At 39.2% G+C, this 21,782-nt stretch overlaps 1 protein-coding gene across 1 annotated transcript in view; it reads left to right on the forward strand.

The window, feature by feature from the left end:
* Positions 1–21,782, forward strand: part of fam135b (family with sequence similarity 135 member B) — a 35,740-nt gene continuing 13,958 nt past the window's right edge. The window contains exons 1-6 of the mRNA XM_061093149.1: positions 1–77; positions 3,824–3,903; positions 13,748–13,887; positions 17,436–17,506; positions 18,416–18,589; positions 20,120–20,246. Of these exons, the coding sequence (XP_060949132.1) occupies positions 1–77; positions 3,824–3,903; positions 13,748–13,887; positions 17,436–17,506; positions 18,416–18,589; positions 20,120–20,246 (669 nt within the window). The remainder of the gene's footprint in view (positions 78–3,823; positions 3,904–13,747; positions 13,888–17,435; positions 17,507–18,415; positions 18,590–20,119; positions 20,247–21,782) is intronic.

Raw genomic sequence — 21,782 nt, forward strand, 5'->3', positions numbered from 1 at the left:
ATGTCTGAAGTACAGGGAACACTGGAGTTTTCCGTAGAGTTGCACAAGTTTCACAATGTGGATCTCTTTCAAAGAGGGTAAGTGATTTATCTCTGCAGATATCCCAATACTGGAGTCATGACTTAAGTTAATTTCCTGGCTTCACAACTGGCAAGTCAGCAAACTCTCTGTCACTCGAAGATTTTGGCTTTGAAGACACCATAATTGTTTAGGAAAGACAGAACTGAATCCATAATTTACATTTGTAAAACACATAACATGAACAGTAGAGGTACAATGGTTTTAAACTGGCAATATGTCCCTGCCTTTCAGAAAACCTCTGGTTATCTATTGAGGAATTTCAGGTTAAAGACAGTTTGAAGTGACCTTTGAATAAGATCACATTATTAACACATTATTAACACTAAACGAAAAAATTAGGTAAGATCGATCAGGATCAGGATATGAACTATTCTGCAATGATGCTAAGGACATTATATTTATCTGGTAAATTAACTTGTTGTAAGCTCAGCCTGCTGCTGCATTAGTTCACTACACCTCTCATCTAAAGCTACTTGAAGATTCAGGTGCCAGAAAGGTGGGAAGGGGCCGGGGGTTGCTGCCAGGCAGGAGGGAGTGGAAGGGTCTGAAATAACAAGAGGCTTGGTGATGATGGCAAAGGCATGCAGGCAGGGAGTGAACGCATGACTCATCTGTGACATTTGTTGTACGAAATTAAAATAGAGAAGAATATAATGGGATGAAACACGACAAACATATTATACTATTTTAGACATCAGACAACATAGATCCCGTTAAGACAACAAAAAAACCCTTATCCCATTGCATTAGCCAATAATGACCAATGTCAGAACTATAGCCAACACATACTTGGTAAATATAATATAGTATAAATACGTTAACATACAGGCTTATTAGAAATAAAAACTATTTCAAAACATTTCAGAAGTTATGAACTCATAATACAAATGTAACTTAACTCATCGAATACTAGAATGGATAAAACAAATAATAATAACATAATATTAGCTGTTACAATTATGTAATACTTTAAAGTATTTAAAGATTATATTTAAGGATTCTTGGGTTAAAGAATGTTGTCATAGTTGTAAACTAGATACTTTCACAACATTTAATCCACTCAGAGAAACAGCTCAAGCACGAGAAAACAACCTAGCGTTACATCCAGCTAAGTGCTATTTGTTGCCCAATTGAAAACAATTTATTTTATAAACTGAGATTTTGGTAATTATCTATTTGGTATTCAACACAATCAAGGCAGAATATAACCCAAACCTAATGGAGTGAAAAAGGAAAAAGCTGAAACTGCTAAAAAAAAGTCGCTAACTCTGTGATTATGTTGCGTTAAATCACATATTTAAAAGTACATTAATCATTTATTAAACTTTTTTTAGTAAAAATATCAATCATTGATGGGAAGACACCTCCGATCTAATCTTTATAAATCACCACACAGATTTCACAAGTTAATGCACAGGAAACTGATTGCCCATCTTTTTTGTGGATTCTGTTGTTTTTTCTTGTTTAAAATAATCCCAAACTATTAATTTTTCAGATAATTATTTTTCGGCTAAAATAACAAGCCCTGAAAGATATGAAATGGAGGAATAACAATCTGTGCAGCTGCCCTTATAGGCAGCAGAGATGTGAGGTACAAGCATATCGAGTCCAACACATTCACACAATAGGCTGTCTCAATATGCAGTATTATAGGTCAAACTGACCAAATAATTTCATCACGTAGAAAAGGGCCATGTTTATCTTAACATCATGATGTGTCTGCAGGAAGATTAAAGTCGTCTCTATGAAACACCAGCTTTAATGATTTCCCCTCTCCAAAGGGGCTGGGCTGAAGCTTTATCGTGGTAATCCCTTCAGCTGAGTGCACTAATATGTTTGTTTTTTGACTGGCTCCCATGTTACTTTCCGTTAGCACCACTGGTCCCATTTGAGCACCAAACCTGAATTGGGTCCCGATGTAAAGTTATGGATTAAGAACAGTTTAGTGACCGGGACCCACACGTCCTCTCACTCAGAAAATGTAATTGCTGAGATTGATGCTAATCCCTGCACCAGACTAGGGGGGGGCACACAGCTGTTCACTTAATGGCCCAGTTGCAGTCTGATTGCATTAAAAATAGAGATTGGATCTGCATTTGATTTGTAAAGGAGGTGTCTGCAAGGAGCACAGCACTTTAACTTTCCACTAATGGAGGCAAAGTCTCAGATTCGTTCAGATATTCAAATATCGAAACATGTTTTCTTGCAATTTAATCCAGAGCAAATGTGCCAAAGCACTGATACGTTCCATTGTCCTCCAGCATTTATTTGCCAAGAGTTATTATCAATGTGGGCACTCAGATGTGAGTAAATTCAGTTTGAGTGGTTTGTGGTTCAGCTTCTGACCGGGAACTAGCCACAGATTTGACCTATTTCACTCCATAAACAGCCCTTATTTATTTATCAACTCTTCAAAACCAGATTTCCATGCTCTTCACTGTCAAGTCTTCATCTTTAGGTTGTGTTGCTAACGCTTTGATTATTACCGTGTTCGCAGCCATGCTTCAGTCTCTGAGATTGAAGATGTGTCCCCAGGGAGCTGAGAAGTGCTTTTACACAAAACCGCATTGGCCTGAACTGTCAAAGTGACCTTTTCAAAGAGGCGTTTCGCCTTCCGCCCGTAGTCTGGACAGTCTTGTAAATAATCCATATAAAAGTCAACCTCTTCCACGGCACTGTGCTGATATTGTTTTTCGTTCTCGTGAATCCTTTGCCTTTATTCGCATTTCCCAACTTGTTCCAAAACAGTTTCATCTCACCTTGATAGTGTTTGCCAGCATTGTAGAATTCTAGCACCCAGTGCTCATCTGATACCATATACAGCCCTCGAATAGAGGAGCATTAGTGTGTCTTTTTAATTTTTAATGACCATTTGCCCTTTAATCTTTGAATAATTCATCAACATTTGTACAATTCATGGCTGATTTTGTTTAACATGACATTGTTATTTTGTCATCCATGTCACGAGGACCACTCCTGAAGCTTTGAACGTACACTTTACACACTGCACAGGATTATAATGACATTTAATGTAATGTCGGTGCAACAATATCCCCTATTCCACCGAGACACATCAGTTAAATTCCAAGTGAAATCACACTATGAGGGTAAACCTGCAATACCAAGACAAATGCACAAGATAATCATTTTGTATGCCTCTGCACCTCCGACAGCCATGGCCAGAGGTCTTATGTTTTTGGTTGTCCAATCATTTGTATTCTCTAGAGGGAATTTCTGACCATTTTGCACAGAGCTTCAAATGGACTTAGGGATGAAGTGATTAGAAGTTAGTGGTCAATTCAAAAAATCTGTCGGACCAATGTCTAAGGTCAAGGTCACAATGACTTGTTTTATGTTTTATGACCTACTCCTACCATTTATAAGCTAACTATTAAAAAATACCCCAAATACCTTTAATAAAATCCCTTTAAAATCTTTACGACCTACATTTTGTGAAAGACATAGATGCAAACTGCAGCTGGTCTCCAGATGCAAACAACTACGAGATAGTAATCTTAGTATTAAAAGAGAAAACTTTGATCTTTTGTCCCTTTCAATGATCATCGGGAAAAATGGTAACTTAGTAAAACGAAAGAATGAAATGAAAATTATAAGTGAATATGTGTGTGAACACTATTAAAGATTGTTTTCAAGAAAACTATTGCTAGACCAACAAATATAGTATTTTATTAATTTCATACTGTTTGAAGTGTGACTGATACATTTGTGTCCTCCTCTTCAGGTTCTACCAGGTGCGAGCAGGGCTGAAGGTCTCACCTCGAGTGCCCCACAGGTTGATAGCGACAACTCGAGACAATACCGGTAAGGAGAAGTAATGTTTACACACACACACACACACACACACACACACACACACACACACACACACACACACACACACACACACACACACACACACACACACACTCACACACACACACACACACACACACACACACACACACACACACACACACACACACACACACACACACACACACACACTTACACAAGGATAGTCAAGGACAAGCTGCATTGTGTGTTTTTTGTCTCTTAACATCTTTTTGTTGTAATCCTGTGTTGCTATTGCTTTAGTATTCATTTTTATCAGCAATTTCTTATTAAAGTCTAGTCCTGTAGCAAGTGCCCTCTTTAGTGAAGTTTCTTCTCACACTTATTTTCACATAGGATTTTGTCTAAGATACTTATACTAATGTAAAAAAGGATTGAATGAGTCCTCACTGAGCTCCAGCTGTGTTTGTTGTGCACTGCTGATAATCCTGACATAGCACAGTAAAAAGAATGACTGACTTTTAAAAACTGTATTATTGTCCATTGTTTTTATTTTGAAAATGTAAAGATTTTGGTGAAGTGCATTTCAGTAGTTTCATGGTAAGTTAAAGTTAGAGTTCAGTTTTGTCTTATCGAGGTAGATAGCAAAGGTGTGTAGTTAAAGTTTTTATCAACACTATTTTGGATCACTATGTAGTCGTGTGGTGTGCTTCAATGTTTTCAGTTTGCTTCTGTTTGTGATAGTTTAAAGCCTTAAAGCGTTGTTTTACATTTCATTTGGCCTTTTGTCCTGCGTCTCTTTGCAATTAAATCGCCTTATTGTTTTTGGTCATTCTGCAAGACTCTGTCGTTTAGTTTCTCCTTGGTGCTGATCATGTGTGTCCTGCATCCTTTTGCATCTCTTGGCGGTCGTCCTCAGTCGTTTCTTTGTAGCTGTTTTACATCTCTTTGTGGCTGTTTGTTTGAAATTCAGACAATAAATGTTTCAGTGAGTTCCAGCTGGGGACAAGGGACCCAAATGGTCATGGGGGGGTCAACACTTCTCGCTTGCTGCCTAGTTGGCCTTATTAGTAATCTGTCCCCGTCTTTTCTTATGTATAATTAATGAGTAAAATTGCTGTTTTGACAAAGAACAAGTGGGCCACAGCAGCTTAAAGCTAGCATTTCGATAATTACCATATGTCATTCTCTATTATTCCTGCATTGCACTAGATTATGCAAATTAAAAAAATACCTGTACTCCTAACACTGAATGTCCAACACATTTTAAATCTTGGGCTTCAAATTTGATGACGTTAACTTGACTATGGTCCCTACAGTCTGAAGCATGTCTGAACAGGTCGGGCCAAATCCACAGAGGTTATGACGAAGGTGTGAGAAAACCTCACTTTACATCTGAATTACACCCATTCTGTCATTGTTATTCTGCACCTGTCCTGGAAAAAGCGTAATTTTACATTATGTGAGATATGAACATGCTACAGAAGGTTCCCTGAATGTATTCCTTCATGTCTTGGCTGTGTTCCTGACGTCTGTGGACTCAGAAGCGCTTCATTCAGAGACATGACTGGAGACATGATTTCCTAAAATAGAGCTCTCCAAAGATGCCGTAGAAAAGTAAAGAAACTGTATATTTTGACATCCATTTCTTTTATTGGCTTTAATTGACAGGCAGTGTAGAGAGAGGTACTAAACGGTGAGACAGACCAATATGAAAAGCAACAAAGATCCTCTTGGCCGGGATTCAAACTGTTGACGTTGTGGTTATGCGGTATGTGCATTAACCAATGGGCCATCAGAGCTCCCTGCTGTCTGCTTTTTGCAGCGCCTTGGATTTGCCTCAGAATGCACCAGAATCTTTAATATTAATTGTGGATAACAGCCACAGATTGAAAATGTAACTGTATTTTTTCCCCCGAACAATATACTGTTGTGTCTGTATGTATTGGCCTATTGTCCCACCTTTCATTAGAGAATGAGAGTGGTGTCAGGGAATTTTATGTCTCCACCTTGTCTCATTGATTTAGGACATTTGGCTCTTTGGATGAAAGACCGACTGACTCACACTGCAGAAAATAGCGTGCATTCATTATAGAACGGTTCTCCAACACACAATGCGAAAAAACAAGACGATTTTGCTTGTTTCAAATGTAAATCAGTTTCAGCTATACCTTTCTCAGTTCTTGGTTTCCTTCATAGTCCTGAAGTTCCAGGAGGAGATATCTCTCGTTTCTTATATTGAAGACTGTTTGATTGAAAATGGCTGAATAGGCTTAAAGGTGCAATGTGTACGTTTTCTTTACCCTGAAGTGGATTTCTTGTTGAGAATGATTGGTGGTAACACCCAAGAGCTTCAGCCAGTAATACTTCTTCAGGGAAAAATGGATGTTACAGCAATTCGCCAGGCCACTGGGTTGGCATGCAAGCCTTAGTGGGAGAAAAGCAGTGACAGAAAAAGAAAAAAGTATTAAAATTTGTATTGCATTCCAGTGCTAGAAGTATAAAAAAGTATGATTCATTATCAACATTTGTGTTATGTTGGTAGGTAAGCCGCTTCAGCTATTCTAACATTGGGTATGTAACAATAGCAAAAACTTACATGTAGGCCTTTTAAATTTCTGCGTTCAGCATAGAGATAACCAAAACAGGTCATTTGAGATGTCCTCCTTCAATTTTGGCCTTAAAAGTTATTAAGGCAGGGGGGATGTTGTGGGCTTCAGAGCTTTAGGCTTTTTTTCCTGAACATTTTGGTTTAATCGTTTTATCACCTAAACGTAAATCTCATCAAAGATGAGTTTTTCTGGATTGCAACGATAAACAGCAACCAACTAGGTAACGCGTAAGCTATATGTACAGTGCGTTTATATGTTTTAATTTCTAAACACAATTTGTTTCAGAGGCATTCTATAATATAACATATACCACATGCCCTGTCTTGTTTTGTATTCATAGGTTTCAGTGTAAAAAATCTGGATCTCTGGCGATGCAGGAGTCTGTTTCACTGGCAATACTGATTCACAGTAATAATGGCTATTTTTAGCTTATCATGACTGGCGAACCACGTGTGTGTGTGTGTGTGTGTGTGATTCTGTGGCTGATAGCTGTGCGTGTGGGGACCACATTTTGACAGTGCAGCCCACTGTTCATATGAGGATGTTTTTAATTTTAAGGACACAGAGATCCTGACTGTCACTTTCTGGTCATTTTAAGATCAGGTTTGCATTTTTAAGCTCGTAGCTCCTATGGTTTAGGTAAACGTTAATAGGGAGTTAATGTCAGTTTGGATGTCCTCACAGCTATAGAGGACCTGTGCATGTGTGGTGGCAAGGATGTGGCTTATTGTGAAGATAATGTGTCTCAAGCTGTGACAGTGATTTGTGTCATCTTGAGTATTTCTCGAGAAACACAGCGACCGGACCACAGGCAGGAATAACTATTTCCTCACCTCATTATGGAGGGGGTTGCAAAATGAATGATCGATTGCAATGGGAATGTTCAGCAGTCTATTTTTAGGGTGCCAAATCCATGATCTGCAGTTCTACATGATGTCAGGTGAGGAAGAGGAGGTAAAGAGCATCGTCCTGCTGGAGTAGGACTCCGGCCTAAATCGACATAATACACAGTTGATTTATTGACAGCAGAAACGAGCGTAATATGATTTCTCTCCAAGAGTGAGATTATAACATTGAAATCAATAACACGACCATGTGGAAAAGTGGCTGTAATCAATATTATTATATGGGGCTGCAGTCAATGTCACAAGACTGCTTGTATGTGAAAGGCGTCGCTCGTGGTGATGAACTCTGCTGATCCCTGAGCTCTGTGGAGTCTATTAGAGTCAGTTCATTGTGTGGAATTTCCAGGCAGCAGCATTTCACTTTCACTCGCTTCTTCAGCACTAGTTTTCAGACACAAGGAGGAATCAAGGTTAGCAACTAGCTGGCAAACATAGTGGAAGATTTAGCTAGAAAAATGCAGCTTAATGCAGATACAGAGCCAAACTGTACACTGGGAACTGCTTATGGTGATCACGTTCGTAACATGCCAAATCTATCACTAAAAGCGTTTGATTTATATAACCGAAATGCGTAGCTTATATGCGATAGACCCAGAACTTAAGGGAAGGGTAGCGGCGCCTTTTAAAATAAGGACGATACCATATTGCGCAAACACACACTCTCTCTCTCTCTCTCTCTCTCTCTCTCTCTCTCTCTCTCTCTCTCTCTCTCTCTCTCGTAATGATGCCACGACATCAGCACTGATCACAACATAATGTTAATACTTCTCTTAAATTAATAAAATCTTTCTTCAGAGCTGTGCATTAATTCATAATGTATCTTGTCTCTCGCTACGATACACACATAAGTGTGATAGGACACATGTGTAAACTCAGACTAAGTAAAAAAAAAAGAACTTGTAAACTTAGTCAATGTGTGGAGAGCAGGAAGAGATGAAGGGGCGCTTGGTTTGGCTCGATTTGGTTGGCAGTGTGCAGCAAAAATGATAGAGACACAGATCAGAAGTAAATTACTGACAGAGCCTGTAAACACTGGTCAAAATAATTGCTTTTACAGTCCAAACATGTTTGAAAAGACCCAAAATTACCAATGTGAGCAGACTACCTGATCACTATAACCCAATTATTTAGATAACATTTGAAAAGGAACGATTCTGTCCTCAAGCTTTTTGATCGAAAAGGTTGATCACTATATCCAGTTTCCACTGTTTTAGATAGATATTCACTGGGTTTAAAGTAATGCATCTTCAAATGATAGCTAATGCTAATGTCTGCCTGATGTGTAAATGGCCATTTATTCATTATGTCAACTTAAAAGTGGTAAAATGGCTTACTTATGCGGCCCTCAAGAGGCCACAAATTTAAGCTGAAATCACAATGTTGTTAAAAAGGTGTGATCCAGCATCAAAGAGTCGGCCTGGCTTTTTGAGAACTAGCAAATTGCCTTTGCTCAACATGTTTGAAGGCTGGTTTAACAACCAGACAATTATTAATTTCTCTAAGATGTAACAGTTTTTTGGTGAACAACAGTTGGATGGGGTGACTCAGTTAATACAAGTCTTGCTATCACATTGCTCATGTGCGATAGCTGGAGTTAGATGCATCACTGGGCAAATTACTTTTATATCTGTTCATCCACAGGGTAAAAATAATAGGTCTATCTTAGTCATCTTAAATGGGTCAGCTTTAGCCTGACCTGTTTAAGATGACGTAGGTGGCTTTAGAAGTGTTGAATGCATATTTATTACATTTGACAGAGCAAGGCTACTTGTTACCCCCTACTATCTTTATGCTAAGCTAGCCTACTCATGTGTGTACTTAATTTTTGTAATTCATCTTCTAATCTTGCACACGGAGAGGAAAGCCAACAGTCATTCAGAAAATGTAAAACAATTGCTTAAATATTTGCACAAAGTAAGCTTAGTAAATCACATCTCAGTTAGATTCATCTTGCACCATATGTATCAGTATTTATTTGTTATTTTCCTCTTGTCTATTTCATACATTTGATACACTCTTATATTCTGCAGTTTGTTACTCTGGCATTATAGTGTGACCTTCTCCCAGGTAGGTCTGGAGAAAGATCTGGCTGCACCCTTTGTCATTCTGTTATCAGGGGGGAAAATGGCTCTTGCTAGTTTTTTTATCTTTAATTATCAAAATCCACTCAGCCGGGTCTAAGCCCAAGATACATTGTTTGGTCAACCCCTAACACTAGGGGTGGGACTTGTTGTGGAACATTTGTACATGTATACGTATGTGAGCTTGTAGGTGAGAGATTATTTTTTCTTCCAGTAGTGAATGACATTTTTTTAAACAGGCCTGATGTGAAATGACCTGAAATAGGTGCCAGACGACACTCTTATATCCAACATGAACATCCAGTGTGACTCAGACTGTTTGTTAACTCTATGAAGTTCATTCAGTTCAGCTACCCTAAGGAAATGCAGCCTATATACAGTATAATCCACTGATTTCAGTTGTGTATTTGACTTTATTTAAGTGGCAAACACATAAGACTGCTGCAATGGACATTACAGTGAAAATCATATTCATAATGTAATTGGACGGCTGCTCCCCCCCCCCTCCCCCTCACCTTGGCTGCTCCCTGCACAAGGTCGTGTATTAAGCCCGTACACCATCCTGAGCGTGAAGCCGACACACCAGCCAGCACTCTGGCCGCTGACAGGAAATACATTCATCATACGCACACAGGAAATAATCCCTTACTATAATCCCTCTTTCTCTGTGAAAGTGTATGCTTGACATTTGTGTGAACGATTGGGCCACACACTCAACCGAAGCATTTAATGATTGCGACTGACGCACTATTACACAGTCTTTTTTTAAATCAGACTGTAAACTGGTAGGATTGAAGTCATAGTTAGTACCTCTGCACTGCCAGAGATACTCGCTCATATTAGTGGCATGAAAAGCAATACTGTTTTTTACCAATAGAAATTCACAGGCACACGTACACATACACACACACACACACACACACACACACACACACACACACACACACACACACACACACACACACACACACACACACACACACACACACACACACACACACACTCACACACGCACACACACACAAGTTTGTACTTCTATCTTAGTGAGGACACTCATTGGCATAATGCATTCCCTAACCCTTACTATAAAACCAAGTGTTAACCCTAAAACAGGACTGGTCAAAATATGCTCACTCTGGCTGGTCTAAGCTTAAAATACAGGAACTCATACTCTCAAACACACACACACACACGCACACACACACACACACACACACACACACACACACACGCGCGCGCACACACACACACACACACACACACACACACACACACACACACACACACAGCAGATGTAGAGCACCAGAGGCTGAAAGCAGATTATTTCCAGCACACTGTGGCTAAAGCTTAATGGCATTTCAGCAGGTTTTAATGTGCAGGATGTGATAACGCCCCAACACCTGTGAGAACTGCAGTTTACCATGACGTCAGAAAAGAGTGGGTTTGATGTGTTCCTGTTGGTCTCACTCACTAAAAATATTAAATGAGGGCGTCAGTGTCACATTTAAATCTAACAAGAACAGCATGGAAATACTGTTTGACATTAAAAAAATTATAGCGCTAGAATACTTTGGTGTCAGGTAAATATTTTGGGAAATTATCGTTTACTGTGACATTTATGGAAAAGGGTTCTTGCCAGGGGGAGAAAAAAGGTTCTCAGTCATTCAAGTCATACTAAGTGCAAAGTCACAGGTAACTGGACGTAACTGGCTTTAAATTCTATATTAAAATGGCATAATGATGGTGACTTAATGTCTTAATCCTAAAAATCCTCATGAATATGACCTTTATGTAAATAAGAAGTTAAGAAGCTTGTTTTTCAATTGCTCTATTGCACTCTTACAGTGACTTTTTCCTTGTCTCTTATGACATCTGCTGTTGTCAGACGACATCGTATAATCTTATAGCCTGAACTTAAAGACATAGGGCATCAGGTGGGATGGGAAATGATCATTGTGCATCAGGCGCAACAACTTATCGTTGTTTTAGCTTATCTAGTTTGTCATCATAGATGTAAACTGTCACTGCACGACATCCTAACATGAAGACTAGCAAAACCTTTCCCTTATTTTTCAACAGGTCCTATGTTGAGTCTGGGCTATTCATTTTTCTTTTTACGAGCAAATATGGGCTTCTTTTGCTATTACATACTTTGGATCAACAAGGTTGTGATATAGCTGTAAGTGCTATATAAGTTGAAGTTGGTTCAAAGTAATAAAACACATATTGGGCCCATTCAAAGCGGGCAGTAGGTTTGCTTGTATATTGGAGTTTGACCTGCACCTGGTGACATGGACAAAATTGAGATGAATTTATTTAGATGTTGCTTGTGCTAAATGTGACCACAACGTAGGCTATTGAGCAACCTTATATTATGCAAGGAAGAACATACTGTAATTTTACAAATAAGTGTGTGTGTGTGTGTATGTGAGATTAATGTTTTGTATTCTGTAACTTACAACATACAGAACATCATATTAAATTCAGCGCTACACACATGTAAAATACAGGCTGAACAAAACCAAGTAAGAGATAGATTTATAAATACAGTACTTGAGCTTGGCGGTTGCATTGGATTGCATTATAGTGTACATGTGTACGCTGGTCTTTTTTTTGCTTGCCCTTTGTGTACAAACACTGCTGCTATCAATGTCAAAGCAGAGATCACAGCAAAGCAGTTTCATTATCAAGGTCTCTTCACGTCTGCTCCCCTGGTACATGGCTTAATGTTTAATCAATCCAGTAAAACAAACTGGCTTTCAAAAGTAGTACAGTGCATGTGAGTGTTTCGGTTGTAGATACGACTCATTGATTGTGTGGCTTTGGTAATATTGAAGTGCCACCCAGCACAGGGGATAAGGCGTGGATGAAACCCGGGGCCGTCTCGTCTCCTTCACAGGTCAAACACACAGAGAATAATTTCTGGGACAGATTTTAAATCATTCATGAACAGCGATGCCTCTAATCTTCCTAAATCAGTAGACAGACACTCAGATGAAGACAGGGAAACATGTCAAGAAGTCACATTCCTCTGACTGTGGCGGAGACAGCGCTAACACATGCCGAGCTACGACTCCTTCCACACACGCTTCATCCCTGGAGGGATTAGGCCGTCTCCGTCACATACCCACCAAGCCTTTGATAACAGCCACGCTCCCACACGTCCGTCTTCCTTGCGGGGGCCGCTTGATTCTGCGAGGAGTCATGGCATCATCAGGAGAAGGCGTGCGGTGAGAGGGACGGTAGAAATGAAACAGAAAAGAGCACTGACCCAGCAGGGGATTTCAAAGACCTTTCACAGCTCGCAGCTGGACGGCATCTCTGCCTCCGTCACTGCGGTGAGAAAGTAGCAGAGAGAGAGCGTCACACACCAAGGAGGGGGGGGACAATCATTTATCAATTGCGGGTGCACACAGTTTAATGCATAAATGTCTGGAAACCAATTAATCAATGACTGCCGTTGCTTGAAAATGTGTGTCAAATTATAAGCACTCCTTTTCATGCATGCAAAAAATATATTGCTGTGATGACTTCCTCCATTTATGCAACTATCTCCCTTAGAGGTCAGCACTGTAAAGATAATGGCGCTCATGGGTCCAAGCTCACAAGAGGTCAACTTGGACACTTTGCCCAGAGGAGTTATTCCACTTACTGTGACGATTCCACTGGAATAATCTGAAATCCTCCCGAAAGATTTTAAGGACATTTAAAACCCTGGTGTGATCAGTTGTGTGGAAGAGATAAATGTTAGATATGAAGCTACAGCCACTGTTAGCCTAAATACTGAAAGCAGGGGAAACAGCCTCGCTGTAACTAATGTGGCTTGAAGCAAGCTCAGTTAGAGAAGCAACTGCGAGTCAGTTTCAGCAATCAATGGTGATAACAGACCTCTAGTAACTAATGAAAACAGATCATTGAGGACACAAACATGCACCGGGTGTTTAATCCCCATTTTTGAGGAGCTGTCGTTTCATTTTTCACTTTGTATATGAGGTAATATATTCATGAATCGTACTAGATCTGAATATGGAAACTCAGATCCCTCACAAATCCCAGTTAACATTTGCAAATGTCAGGTCAGGCATCTTCAAATATGGGAACATGTTAATACAAATCTGAGCACATACTGCAAATGTCTGGTGAAGCCTTTGGCAAATTAAAAGCCATGGTTCATTTCGTGCTGTTATGATAATAGTAAAGTATCAGTGGCACTGGTACTACAGGTGGCACATATTGAGCTGATTGTTATTTCGCATGCTGTTGTGTCCCACATCAGGAGAATGCAGCTTCAGCTCTGCGGGGGTTTACGACGGCGTTGTGTTCAGCCGGATATTCCAGATCCTTTACAGAAACGAGGAGATTACAGTGAATGACTGTATGCTCTTCAAAGTCCACCTGCTGCTGGAAGGAGAGAAGGTGAGTAATGCTGGTGACATTTTACACACTCACTCACACACACACACACACACACGCACTACCTCTCGCGGCAAAAGAAGAGAACGAATAAGGAATGCCATTTGGCTGCTTACATGTCATCAGTAGCTTGACTGTAAATGCATGACTGACATTGCAAACAGTTATATAACAGTTTTTTGCTCCATATAGCTGCAGCTTGTGTCTTTCAGAAATATAAAATAGCCTTTTTTGAAGCATTCAAATGTTTTCCTCCCATCTGACATGAACAATCTTGTCTTTAAAGGAGATATTGAATTTAAAATTAAAGTAAAGGAATATCAGCATTAAGGTCATTCAATAGGATCACTGCTCTGGCTTGCAGCTTGTGTTAAAACAATATGTACCAAGGCAGTGACCATGGTTACCTACATGCTGAAAACTAGCCTGCCAGTGAGCATGCTAACATGACTATACTACAATTAAGCGCAAAGACCCTCTGTTAGATAGATAGATAGATAGATAGATAGATAGATAGATAGATAGATAGATAGATAGATAGATAGATAGATAGATAGATAGATAGATAGATAGATAGATAGATAGATAGATAGATAGATAGATAGATAGATAGATAGATAGATAGATAGATAGATAGATAGATAGATAGATAGATAGATAGATAGATAGATAGATAGATAGATAGATAGATAGATAGATAGATAGATAGATAGATAGATAGATAGATAGATAGATAGATAGATAGATAGATAGATAGATAGATAGATAGATAGATAGATAGATAGATAGATAGATAGATAGATAGATAGATAGAGTACTTTATTCATCCCCGAAGGGAAATTAAGTTGTCATAGCAGCCGGTATATTTGAATACAATAAAATACAATACAATACAATAATACTAATGTTGCATTCATGATAATACAATCAGCTCCAAATAGGAGCTTAATGTGCACATAAAGCCAATACAGAAAGAGGTGTCAAGTTGTTTAAATGCTCTTTATCAAAAAGCAAACACTTGTTGTTCACAGCATCCATGTTTTAAACACACTCTTTTCTTAAAAACAAATTTCCACACCAAACAATTTTCTTTCACACCTGGGGAAATGGAACTTTAAGAGGAGCATGTAATCACATTATCTTGGAAAGAAGTGCAAGTTCAAATTTGTCGAATATTGCCCTGAGCTGCACTGACCTTTCCAGAAATAGTCAGTCACTGTTGACCACTGCTTAAACTAGATAATTAACTGAATAAATTACTTGCGGTTCAGAAATGCAATAACATTTGCCTCTTATCAATTTCAGAAAATGCCGGGGGCTTTATATCAGCAGGCAGATGCAGCTACCAGGTTTTACACAAAAACGCATTTAGAGTCTCTGAAAAATGCAGATAAAGAACCTCTTGAAGGTAGAATTTTCTAAGGAGAAAGGGTAGTTATTTTTCCTTTGTGCTAACCACAACAGACACAGGATCAGTAGAACTATGGAGTCCAATGACGTGCCTCTCAGAACTAACGTCACTAATTGACAAATGCAAATGGCCTGTGCCCCCATGCTGCCCATGTTCAGCTCAAACGACCAGGTCTGTAAACTTGTCCGACAGTTATTGATGTACTGTTTTTACGGTTTAAACGTGGGCACGACCCTGAAAATCCTCTCTGCCGTCTTCTTTTTTTTTTGTTTGTTCGGGAGCAACCTGACCTCAAATTGATCAGCGGTGACAGCGATGAGACAGGCCAGAGGCCGGAGTGTGGGGAAGATAAGATGGCTCCTCCCGAGGCTTAATCATCCATATGAGAGCCATAGCTCACTCAGTGACATAACCCTGCACAATCCACTCCGGGTCATTTGGTGTATCTACAGTATACTGTAGATGAAGAAGGGAGAAATAATTCCTGCTTCTTTCAGAATGTGCATATTCTGTCCGACATGATTTAGTTTGACTGCTAATTTTACATGTTCCTGTGGAGATATGGAGAAACAGGAGCTAAAAGGCATATCCGATTTCAGCTGTAAGCTCTCCCAAAGGCTCCTCGCTCATTAACCTTCTTGAGGTTATCTGAAGCTGTCAGCGGCAGATAGCACAGACAGAAATAGCTCCTTGTTTCCTCTGTGTACACCCCCATGTATGCTTAATCAATCAGAACATCGGCAACGGACAGAACGACAGCCATGTATGTTTACAAAGTGCGCGAATGAATCAATTTTTCGCAGGAAGACCTGTGTCTGTCCTTTATTATAACAAGCACTTTACCTCAATCTTCAAAAGACTCCATTACGTCCAAAATCGGCTCCACCTCTGATCAATCCTTTTATTTTCCCCACTTTGTTTTGTTTTGAATTTGAAACGGTGTGATATTCTATGGCACTCTGAACATGAGTGAAATTCAATCATGTCCAGTCCACTTTGAATTAAAAAAATTCAGGAACACAGTTCGTTAGCCACACAGAGAAAATCAGGAGTCCATTTAAAAGAACTTTGAAGTGACTAAATCAGCATTGCAAAGAAGGCTGCTCACAGCAGGGGGCATGGCAAACAGCAGGATTCAGAGCCAACTGTACACATACACTGTGTATCCACCATATGCTTTTTCAGTGCTGATCAGTTTCATGTTTGAAATGCTGATGATGCAAATAAAAAACATGAATCACATGAATATATACATGAGATAATATAGTGGAGCAGCACATAGGATGCATATGCCTCCATACGAGGGAACGAGCTGTCAACAGTGGTTTAATGAGTATTAAAATGACCTATGTTGGTGAGTTCAGAGTCATTGACTCAGTTGAACACTTGGATATTTGGAGTAAGTATTTTGACCAAATTAGGGAATACTGAATCCTCTGGAAGAATGGTATTCAACTCTACAGATGAGTTGTTGAGAGTTTTTGGACGACATACAGTATACAAGGAAGACTTCTTTGGTCCAGAATATCAGACTTTAAATTAGTCCAAACCAAAATAACAGGTGTGAATTGTATCACCGAACACGGTCAAGCAAAACATGATTTTATGCTTAGTTAAGGAGGAAAATGGACTGATAAATAATTTGCATTCAGCAACTAAATGATTTTTCTCCACAAGTGTTTATTTGAACCTCCTGACTGATTCAAACTGAAGGCCTAAGAGGTGAAAACATCAAATCTGTGTAGGATGTTGAAGAGTTTGTATCCTCTCTTAAATAATAAAATGTTATCATATTTTCACCATCCTCTCAACATGACTGTACCGTGCTGCATAATAACCCTCATCCTGATATGTTCAATGACACCCCCCCGAATAGAATATTTTTTTTTTTGCCAATTTTCTGCTCATTTCGTGAAAATTGTGCTAAATTTGTGAGGAAACTTTAATAGAGAGACACAACGGAGGCTGCAGACTCCCGGTCGTGTTGTTAGTTTTACAGTTTGCCATTTAACAGACCTCAGCAAAAATGATTCTGTCTCATTGAAGGTCTATTTTTTTAAAGGAAAGTCGACCTAACTTCTTCTTTATCAGTGTTCTCTCATGTTCATGCATCAACGACACATGTGTCAATGTTTTGCAGGTGGAGGAAGCCTTGAGTGAGGTGGACTTTCAGTTGAAGCTGGATCTTCATTTCACTGACAATGAGCAACAGTAGGTTTTGGAGGAGTTTGCTGTATGTATGTGTGTGTGTGTGTGTGTGTTTAAGAGAGAGAGGGAGAGAGTCTTAAACCAAGCATAATGGGGGTTATTATGTTCTTTGGTTCAAAGCCACCTCTTTGGTCAGCTGATCACAACTTCTGTGCTGGAAGAACATGATTGCAGTGATTATTGATGGGAGAAGAGGAATTTGTATCGGTTTATACTGCAAAACACTCTATTCCTGCTGGAGTTATTTTCTTGTATTCAGTAGAGTCCCATTATTGGAGTGTAGTTTGTGTTGTGTGCTTAAATGTTTAAGTTACATACCTGTGTGATTACAGTACTTGTCAGCACCACAAAACACAGAATTATGGAGCACCTTCTCCGTATCATAGCACAGAGTCCGGCTGCGTTTACTCTGTACGACTGACAAACATCTTCCAGGTCTCTATTACCATTCCAGTCAAGATGCAGACTTTTCCCCAGAGCCTTTCTTTCAGAGCTGCAGGGACAATAAACATGTCGGTTATAATGACATTAGGTTATTGGTGAGAAGTAGTCTGCTTCGTGTACATTTTTAATAAATCTGACAAAAGGAAAAGACATTTGTCATTGATAGATCTCGCTCTCTTAACAAAGAGCTGCACCTTTTCATTATCTAGGTACATACTCTCCAGAGTCAGACAGTAATACAGGCACTTACGTTGTACTTTTCTTTTAATTCATCTGCATCATCTGTCGTTTTGCACTTACACACTGTAATGAAGTCCAAGGGTACATTAACTGCTTTTTTTATGTGTTGTTGTTGTGTAGTGTCAGTTGAAGTTTTCAGCTAAATAGAAAAAACAAGTATTCAGATTTATGAAAATGCTTTGTGATTTTTGTGCCCGTGAAACATCTGTCTCTGTTTCTCCTCCTCAGGTTGGCAGAGATACTGACTGTCCCGTTGATCAGCAGTCGTACACTCAGCCTCCACTTCCACCCGCGGAGAGGCCTCCACCACCACGTCCCCGTCATGTTCGACTACTTCCACCTCTCCGTCATTTCCGTCTCCATACACGCCTCACTGGTTGCCTTACATCAGCCGCTTATCAGGTAGAGACAAAAAAGGCTATTACGATCATTTGCATTTGACAAATCTCCACTTATTTAGCAGTATAGAATGATAATCAGCAGACACCAAAGTGAATGTTCAATAACTTTTGCCCTTGTTATGCCTGTCTTTCAGGATCGCAAATGTTACAATAACAGCAGCCAGTTTTCTCATCAGAATTTTGTATTATTTTTAAAAAAAAGCAGGCTTTTCATTACACTGATATGTCAGGCAGATTTGATCAGCTAGCATATTAAGGTTCGGATTGCTCACTGAGTTGCTTGAAAACAACAGTCTCTGACTGAATTTCAAATATTTGAAAAATTTGAAACTTGCAAAAGGGGTTTGGATTGTGACTTGGATTGCTTCATCTAGCTGCTAAAGGCTAAAGCTACGTTTTCTGGGCAAAAAGTAAATATCCTTACCATCCATGTAAAATACATGGAAATGAAGAAACAGCAATGTTTTTGTATTGCAGTAAAGTGATGATCTATTCTATAATAATTAAAATATTAAGGAAATCATGTGTGATACGACTGCTAACATAACCTGTTTGGCTGCTTACATTACAAATGTGTTTAGCTTATTTAACTATACTGTGTTTACTGTAATGTTAGCTGCTGGGGCTGCTGCATTGTAAATTCGTCTAAATCTAATAAAGTGCATACATTGTCTAATTAGGCGTAAAATCTGAAAGCATCCATGGCTGTCTTCTATACGATTGGTTAATACATCACAGTGGATGTGCTCCTGTGGAACATTTTCCTTTTTATATCCTCTGACTGATCTAGTCCAGTAAGGGTATGATGTAATCCTTTTAGATAGAATATTTGAAGGTTGGTTAATTACTTTTTTTATAGAGCACTTTTAACACAAAACAAAGTGCTGCACACCAAGAGAAGAATGGTTCAAATAGAAAGTGCTGCACAGCAGAAAACAAAAGTTAAAATACACAAGGAAGTACATAGATAATAATCGTAATGATAACGATACAGATAAAACAACAAAATAGTCTGGCATCCCCCCGTAAACTTATGAAGGTATGTTCCTGAATTTGCGAGGGAACATGCTTTCAAATGCAGAATATTGCTCTTAATGCAGCATCATGCCAAAGTTATCCAGAGCTTGACAGGCTGTGGCAAGCTACATTTACGAAATTATCCTCGTAAGATGTTTGTTATTTAACTGTAAAATAGTTTGGAAGTCTTTGAGTGGATATAATTTTCCACATGTATGAATATAGCACCAGAGCAGAACTGGAGAAAGTGTGTTGAGGGAATCTGTTAACTGCTTTAATGGATGGTTTTCTGAACACTTATCTGATGAATTCAACGGTCAATATCATAAAGTCAGTCTTCATCCATGCATTGAATAGATTAACGGAGCACTTGAGTGATTGGAACGGCAGCAGCTTGTATTTCACAGCTTATGTCTTGTAACACTGACGCACACACACACACACACACACACACAGACACACACACAGGCACACACTCACTCATGGTCTGTCTCTGCATGTGTCCTCTCTCCAGCTTTGCACGTACAGGGAAGGGCTCCTGGCTGGGGAAGAGCTCGCCAGACAGCGCCAGCGACCCATCTGCCATGTCTGTAGAGAACCTTGTGTTCGGAGCTGGCTACTGCAAGCCTGTCATCTCTGAGGTATGTCAACCTTTAGCTGTTCCAGTGGCGTTCAAACCTGAAAGTCACAGAGAGTCAAAGCCCATGTTGCTTCACAAAGCTCGACAACAGCTCAAAATGAGTGGGCGTCGTCTCTGTTCAGTTGGTTGCTCCCTTTTTTTTGTAAATAAGCGGCTAAATGCCAGGTGATGACGTAAATGTCTATCTCGGTTTATCAGACGACGGATTTAGCTGTGATGTGTTTTGTCATGTCATCCAGAAACAACAGGATTCGGCCGAGATTACAGATCCCAGACCTGACTATCCCTCAGTACAGGTCATTTGTCTGGGCCCCATGAAGTCTTGTAAGCTTAAAGACCAGAGGCCAACACAGATTATTACTGGGCTGCACGGTGGCTTTTCATAATATCTGATGAACGCACCTGTCCAGTCACGTATGCTCCAAGCATCTGGAAGTGATAGACGCTCTCGCCAGAATTGATGGTGTAGTCTTGTCACCTTCCTTGGAGCTTAAAGATATAATCTGTAACGATTCCTCATTCAAACGTCTAAAAACAACTGACTTTGTACTTAAATTATCCATAGTGTTTCCAGCATGTATCAAACCAAGAGAAATCCACAATTCTATTCAAAGAAACAGGACTTTTAATTTTGTCGCCTCATAATTACCTCATATCTTCTTTACCTTAGTTTCTTAACGTCTGGAACAAATAACATGTGACAACGGACAAACACACTGCTAGCCAGTTTAAAGTAACATTTTTGACTTTTTGCCTCTTCCATAAAGATGAAACTCCCATGTTGCCAAGGCTATTTTTTTTATGTTTAATTTATTAATCACACTTTGATTACCTAGACAAACAGTCGTACTCCTTTTAGTGCAGTGTTTCCCACACAGCGGCAGGTGGAGAATCTACTCAGCCTAATTGTTAGAGATAATTTAATTCACTCTATAGGAAGCTGCTGAGACAAACATGGCACATAAGCTGCTTCTGTTTATATTGACTGGTTTTAAGTTTTCCCAAGTGACAAATGATGATTCGGCTTTGTGAAGGGAAATTATATTTTAACGATCAGGTTTTATGTTTAACATTAGATCAAAACTCTTTCATCCAGAAAATACTTTGCATTTGTAGCATTTATTCCATTCGACATATAGTTCTTATAGTAACCAGATTATACTACACTAAACGGCAGTAAACCCTATTTACTGCTTGATACTCGTACAGTTTGTATGTATACATTTCCTGTTTTACTTGTTGTACATTATTCTATGATGGTTAGTGTGTATATGCATATGATACTGAATTAGTATGCAGATTCTATGCAATTTGGACAAAGTACATGATAATTAGCCCACTAAAGCTGAATTAAAATGCATCTTCTCACATCTCCGGTGTCAACATAACACACTTAACACATGCTCAGAATTGATATGCAGTATAACCACTGCTATGGTCTATGTGAAACAACTACAGTATTAGTAGATATGATTACACCCAACCAAGTTTAACATTTAATCCCAATATAGCCTTTATATTTCATCAAATCACATCA

Source organism: Limanda limanda, chromosome 19 (assembly GCF_963576545.1).
Source record: "Limanda limanda chromosome 19, fLimLim1.1, whole genome shotgun sequence".
Classification (NCBI taxonomy): domain Eukaryota; kingdom Metazoa; phylum Chordata; class Actinopteri; order Pleuronectiformes; family Pleuronectidae; genus Limanda; species Limanda limanda.